This window comes from Squalius cephalus (assembly GCF_949319135.1).
Source record: "Squalius cephalus genome assembly, chromosome: 8".
Taxonomy (NCBI): Eukaryota; Metazoa; Chordata; class Actinopteri; order Cypriniformes; family Leuciscidae; genus Squalius; species Squalius cephalus.
In genome coordinates, this window is record NC_137129.1 from 39,780,960 (window position 1) to 39,788,329 (window position 7,370).

At 37.5% G+C, this 7,370-nt stretch overlaps 1 protein-coding gene across 1 annotated transcript; it reads right to left on the reverse strand.

Moving 5' to 3' along the window:
* Positions 1–755: 755 nt before the first annotated feature.
* LOC307163618 (sterile alpha motif domain-containing protein 3-like) lies at positions 756–3,365 on the reverse strand. Its single transcript, XM_079879743.1, has 4 exons — positions 3,139–3,365; positions 2,813–2,980; positions 2,512–2,607; positions 756–1,156 (listed from the first exon to the last, which is right to left on the reverse strand). The coding sequence occupies exons 1-4, from the start codon at positions 3,280–3,282 to the stop codon at positions 842–844; spliced, it is 723 nt and encodes a 240-aa protein (XP_079735869.1). The 5' UTR covers positions 3,283–3,365; the 3' UTR covers positions 756–841.
* Between the last annotated feature and the right edge of the window lie 4,005 nt (positions 3,366–7,370).

A 7,370-nucleotide genomic window follows, 5' to 3' on the forward strand; every position in this document is an offset into this window, starting at 1 on the left:
TACACTGTAAAACCAAATTAGTAAGCAGAACTTAAAAAAATTGATGTAACTCGTTGCCTCAATGTTTTTAAGTTCATGAACTTAAAAAAAATTATTTCCCAAAGGTTAAATATTTGGATTACATGCTACATAAACATTTTAATTACTGTTAAATTAAAACTTGTTATTAAATCAACTTAATACCATGAGTCTCTATAACTGAAAATATTTAAGTTTACATTACAAAAAAAAAATAAGTACACAAAGAACCATTTTTAAGTAGCATCAACTCAATATTTATTAGTCTTTGTGATTTGTTTTACAAGTACAAATAACTCAAAACATTTGACACACAAGACTCAAAATCGTATGCCTCAAAACTTAAAAATTTTGTGGTAACTCGTTGCCTCAAATATTTTGAGTTCAAACAACTTCAACAGTTTAATTTACAGTGAGTTACAATGAATTCTTGCCATCTTTTATTTAACACTGCAGTGTTAATTTAAAAGACAGAAACATAAAACAATCCAGAGATGCACTAGGCTAAAACCTGAACACCAGATTAAAATAGCACCTCTAAAATTACAAATTTATGAACCTGCATGAAACTTTACACGTTTACATGTACCATTTAAAACTAAAATACATGTACATTTATCAAGTACTACCCAGCTGTCCTTAACAACTCTCAAGAACAAGAGCTGTATTAATACCAAATAACATTAATAAATACACATATTGTGCATATTGTGTGAAAAAAAAACAACTGGTGCAGAAACAGTTTAACCATTATTTTCACAGAAATTACCTACATTGAACTACAGAGGAACTGCCAGGCCTTAGTAATTATTCTGATACATTTCTACATGCGCATCAAGTCATTTTTGAGACTCTGTAACTTGGGTGACAGTTTACCATCGTTAAGACCAAGTAAAATCTTCTGAACGAATTCAAAAGTGTTGGTCAGTCCCCTGGGATAGCTGAGGTGTAGTGCATAGATTAGTCCAAACATTACCAGGAAGGCATCAGCAAATCTGGGGAGGTTGCCTACAATCTCGCTTTCAATGACAACAGAGATTTTCACAGGCTGGAAGTGAACTGGACTTGTGTCATTATCTTTGACGACTGTGAGGAGGGCCACTGAAACATCTAAAAGCTCTGGCTCATCAGATGTGTCCTGTAAAATAAAATAGATATAAAAGGATTAAAGATTTTTTAATTAAGATTTTTGTCAAAAATATTTACAGCAGGTTTAGAGCAAAGATAAAGGCATTTAGTTAGTCATGAGATTTAACAAACAATATTGCTTTAGACCAACTGACAGAAAGTTGTGTGAACAAACTACAGTATGAAGATTTTAAACAGAAGATCAGTGTTCTACAGGACCCAACTAAGCTAGTAAACAAGAAATTGATACTATGCTAAAAAAAAAACTATAAAAACGCTTCATTTTGTTAAACCCTTTAGCACGTACGATCAAACCGTTGTGATTTGTCTTGGCTGGTCCCTGAGGCGTACGATCACACCGGTGTGATTCGAACGTTCCCCGCATCACGTCATCAGCTGCTGAATTCAAATCGGTTTTGGCGCTTTGGCTGGCGCTGAGCCAGATCGGACGCACTGAGTGCTTGTCATATTATCACAACTATTCAGTGTTTTCAACCATATAATGCTTATTTTAGGTTTAGACATTTAAATACACAAGTACTAGCAAAACCATACATTTATAGTTTGTAAAATACACACTGATGTCTATGGAAGCGGCAATAATGTTCCTACAAATATATTCTGACAACATATTTTATATGTTTATATAATATGTATATTAATATTAATATGTATATTAATCATATTAATCATATACAGATTATGTAGGTAACTATAAAGTTCACTCTCCTCTTCTCCCAGCTCACCAGAGACTTAATTTAATGGCTTTCGGGAGGAGAGGATGAATTTGGGTGTTGTAAATCCCACAGCTCGGATTCAGCGCAAACAAACATGGCGGCGCCCATCACCCGGTATAGATTAACTAACGTGGTCATAATAAAAGTGTTTGGACTTTTAAATATATTTACTTGCACATATTTCAAAATCGGAATATCAGATTTATTTTTATTTACATAATATAGTGAGCATGCTTGTGAATATTAATAATAAAAAAGGAAAAACTAAATAAAAGCGATCCATGTGTCTTACAGTGCTGTTGTGGCTGCAGTGTCACATGACGCGTCGCCATGGAAACAGTAATGCGAAACATTTTAAAATAATGGTCGCCTGAAAAAAACTCACCCTTTGGGGTAAAATAGAATATTTTAAACTCACGTGTGAAAAGGTTAAAGCAATCTAGTACCAAAGTTTTATTTTTTTTACAATGAGGTCAAAGAAAACAAATCGCTTCAAATCTCTTCAAATCACACAAACTATGTGATTTGAAAGACTGAGCAAGGGTAAGCGTGTAAGTATGTCTGTATTCATATGAACCGTTTACTTAATATGGTCGTGAGATAAAAAAAATAAATAAAAAAAACTCACTATGCAGGTCTTGAAAAACTCTGAGACGTCCTCACGTAGATACACAGGAAGGGCATGAAGAACAGTAACACGCTTGGTGTGTATGTCATGAAACTCCTATAACGATAAAAACAGAATTTTAAATAACTTATTTAATGTTAAACAATACAATCAGATATACAAACATCAGACAAATACCAAAAAAGTGGACAAGTTGTTGTATTCAAAGCTCATTTGAATCATCAAACTTTTCAAATGTTTTCCAATGTTCCTCTTTTAATTAAGAATTAGACCTATAAAATAGGTATAACAATATTTGTACCTGTGCATCATGGATTTTTAGGATTTCAGTCAAAGCATCTGATGTCTTCCCGGTTCTGCCTGCCTTCTGTCTGAACAGAGTCATCAGTCTAGGAAGATGTCGGTCAAGCTCAGAGTAGAATGTGTTGGGCAGGTTCTGGTTTGTAATCCGTTGGAACTCTGCATACACCTACATTTTAAAACAAAGACAGACAGACAGACAACACAGCCATATTAACTATGTGAATCTGGTAAATCTACTACCCTTCCATAAGGCAGAAAACAGCCCCTGAATGTGGTATATGTTGTCAAAAAAAGAAATAACAGGAAAAAGTGCTACTACATTACCTCAGATTCCATTTTGAGTGCAGGCCAGAGTTCCATGAGCTCTTTCACTGGTGGGCATGTCTTCACTATGGTTTGTCGCCGCAGGGCAAATGTGGTTTGCATCATCTTTTTTATAAGCGGTAAGTTCTTCTCAGCTTTCTTCATTTCATCAACGACTTTCTGCCTCAGCTGTTCAAGGGTTGAGGGATTTTCTCCTTGGGGAATGTTGGGCAGAAAGTTTACCTCTGCTCGTTTGGGTCTTTTAATATTTGAATGTGAAGAGTCATTGTTAGGATTCATTCTACTACTTTTTCCAGCATTCACTGTGATCTCTGGACATCCAGCCCTTCTCATCTTGCTCCTATAGTTGCCCATCTTAAACTTGAGGCTGTTCTTCCATCCATTCCAGCCAGTTTCAGATCCTGCTTCCTTCAAGCAAGGATATTTTAACACAAGAGCCTCAGCTACCATTGCTATCTCCTTGTCACTGGGATAAGCCTTGTAGCCATACATCTCAGATGCTAGCTTTTCTAAAATGTCATGTTTTACGTCTCTTGTTAACTGAAGATACTTGTTGTTCTTCTCAAATTCGGCATTACCTTCCCGAAGTTTCAATTCAACATCCAAAGAAAATGTGGGAATTGGAAAAAGAACTGAAGGCCATCTTCTCCCACGTTCTGAGGATGATACGCTTGAGACTGTTTCCATTGAGGCAACAGAGCTGGAATCTTGCTCAAAAGACACATGCACAACAGCTTTCTGTGGCAACTCATCAATGTCAGTGAGGGATGTAAGTTTTCCATCAAAGTCGGGGTCTTCATATTTTAAACTGAAGTCAAGGTTTATTTCCAGCTGTTCTTTTATAACAGCAATCAGTGCATCAACAGACGCTGGTCGTGAACAGATTTTTAATTTTCTAGCCCGGTCTGGTTCAACAACACGAAGGACCATGGGTTGTGGGGATAGATCTGCCATTATGCTAATGGGAAGCAAAAGATTGGAATGCATAAATGGTTAATAAAATACACAGATTATATGCTGCTAAATAAACGGTAACAAAAATATAGGAATTAATTCATAAAAAACTACTCACCACTGGCTAGACTCAGTTCTGTTTTATTTGTATGAATCTCTTGGGTGTTAACAGAAGCGAGCCTTCTACCTCGTATGCAGAGAGCGGGACTGAATCGTTGAGATCAGACTTCAGGTGGATTGACAGACTTGTCTGGGAAGGTGACAGCTCATAGGATCCAAGATGTTCTAAATACCAGCAATCATAATTAGAACATAGGAATGAAACAGTGCTATTGACAAGGTAGATGTGCTCTACTCTGCAGAACCTAGGTAGTCCACCACTGTCTCCGACAGACAAAAACATTTCACAGACATAGTCTGTGCCATCAATGGTAACCTTTGATGTCTGGTATATTGTGTCACTAGTTGTTAGTCTTCTAATGTGTAGCTGAGCTACTTCTGGTAGAGCTGAAATCAGAACAGAGTCAACCCTGGATGCTTGTGTTTCTGGCTTGAAAAATGATGGGGCAGCAAGATGGTATGCCATCATGTGTTGGTGTCTGACTGCCATAGTCTTCAAAACATTTTTGAAGTTTTGAGCATCATGCACCACTCGTTTAAAAAAAACGGTGTTTGGCCTCAAATCGCATTGTCCAAACATGCACCAGGGGCCCATAGCACTTGATCATGGTGGGGTAATGCTCCACGTAGTGATGTTTAGGACGAAGGCTAAACTCTGGGAATGTCTTCAGCAGTACTTGCTTATGATCGCTGATTTTGGACTGAAAATAGTCTAAGGTTTCATCAGTAAATGATGGGCATAATGCTAACTGCACTAACTCTTTCAGTTCCATCAAAACTGTCCATGCACCATTACCTTCTGGTACAACATTGCCTACAAGCAATGGAAGCAGTCGGAGCAGAGTAGCATTTTCATGTCCATTCCCTCCTATCGTTCCTCGAGACAGAAATGTTTTGGGAATTGGTTGAGGCCTATCCACTTTATCAGCATGTTGATATGGGAAAGATGCAATCTTTTGGTTTAAATACTCTAAAGTGAAGTACTTCATCTGGATCAAGGTCTTAATGCAGAGAGAAAGCTCCACAGGAACTATGCCTTCTAGAAGATCATGAAGGACATCTGGAGGGAATCCTGTGATTGGATGAAAGTAATCCAGGGAGTCACACAAGACACAACTAGCTTTAACACCAAAGTGGCTGGAGGACGTGTCACTTTCCTGAATGTTTTGTACATGAAGGTCATGGCTGTCTTTGGTTCTTTGAGAAAACTGCCTGGCTTCAGTTGCTGGAAACTGTTCTCTTGTGGCCAAGCAGAATCTGCAAACATAACCTGCTTTAAATGACTCCACAAAGCCACCTAATCCATGGGCAGCTAGATTGTCAGCAGACACACAAAAGATGGTGCCTTTGACATTGCGACCAAGTCTTTCAATAAAGACACCATCCTGTTCAAGAATATGAACATCACGTAATAGTGGAGCAAGTACAGCTGCATACCCATGCCTCTGGAGGTCTGTCACTTTTGCAAGCATTGCTAGCTGTATATTGTGTAATGCTGACCTGTATTTTGGTGACATATTGGCAAGTGCCCAGTATACAGCACAAAGTTTGTGAATTTTACGTGATGTGCCAAGTGGGTTGGCAATTTCAAGGTCATCAATATAAAGCTGGAGTGGTAGAATGAGATCACCTGTTGAAAATAATTCATTTTCAAGGAAATATGAGCCATTGTAGCATGAGGCATATTGACCAGAATTGGTATTTGGATCAGTGATCATTTTTAGAATGTCTGTGTTTTTAAACAACTCTTGAATCATTTGAAGGATAGGAACATACATTATGGTATGTCCACGTAGCTCCAGCTGATACTCGACTGGCATTACACACGGATAGTTGTGCTCGAAAAATACTTTTCTGCGCTTGGATGTGGATAACTCTGCACCTTTAGAAGTACTAGTAAATATAACATTGGAATCCATTACAGCACTTACAACTTCATCCAGTGTAGATTCTGCCACATTGCAACCATTTTTCTGCAATATCTCTCTAATTGCCTCCTTGATCAAAGGCTGAGATAAGAAGCAGACCTGATTTAAATGTTCCACTATTTCTTGGGTAGCTGTGTTTGAGACATGTAGGATTGTCTGCATCTTCAAAAATAACGAAGATAAATTTATTCTGAGATGTTTTTTTAGTTCGTCAGTGTCACACTGACCATCATCTGGATCCTCATCTGTGCCTGGAGGTTCTTCATACAAATCACCATCAACTGAAGGAATACTGGCTTGACCAACTTCACTGACAATGTCATTTTGAAAGTCTGACGAAACACTTGCTTGGTGTGATCTACTTTTATGAGAATTGAATGAAGAGTACACATTTGTGGTAAAGCTACAATCCTTATATGGGCAAGCCACTGTTTCATGATTTCTTAAATGCCTTCTAAGATGGCAGAAAAGAACAGATTCAGAAAATTGCTGCTGAAATGGGCATAAAGGGCATTTAAATAACAGAGCCTGCTGAGAGTGTTCTGCACTACTGCCAAATTGGCGAGTATGATATCTTGACAAATGAGTTCTAAGACTATTAAGTGTCTTAAATGTACACATGCAATCATTATAGATGCATGGAAGGGGGCTTACACTGGAAAAGTGACTGTGCTGCAGTCTGTAGTGCTTAAATATTTGCAATCTGTCAGTAAAAGAAGCTGAGCACAACTTACATTGCCAAATCATACTGTAGCCAACAACCTGAAAGAAAAACAAAATTAATGTTAGAAAGTGTATAGCTCCATCAAAATAGTTTAATTATTAAGTACAAGTCAACTAACAGGTTACATGATCATGACCAGAGAATACAACTAACACTGTTCTCTTTATAATGTGTTTTTTCATGTGTACAGATAGAAAAATGTATGTTAATGTTACACCGAACATAGAGGGGAGTACTATAATAGACAAGGCTGTTTAAAGATTAAGCAGGAAAATTATAAATGTGGACCTCTTCATATAGACATCTCAGCACTGTTTTATATTTACAAACAGACGTCATAAGTCAATACTTTAACACATAACGGCTCTATATTTTGCAAAAATACAGGCAATGGCACATGCTCTCCAGTTCCCTAGTTTGCGTATCATTGGCACGCCAACACATTGGGAAAAGTATATTAGTTATCTAGTTTTGTGCACACCAGCCAAAATTAGCAATGGATGCTT

Bases quoted from the DNA above. Each gene is read 5' to 3' on its own strand.
- LOC307163618 (XM_079879743.1), bottom strand. From the start codon at position 3,282: ATGAAGAAAGCTGAGAAGAACTTACCGCTTATAAAAAAGATGATGCAA. The intron at 2,981-3,138 runs GTAATGTAGTAG...TTTAAAATGTAG, and splicing joins CACTCAAAATGGAATCTGAG to GTGTATGCAGAGTTCCAACG. The intron at 2,608-2,812 runs GTACAAATATTG...TTATCGTTATAG, and splicing joins TAAAAATCCATGATGCACAG to GAGTTTCATGACATACACAC.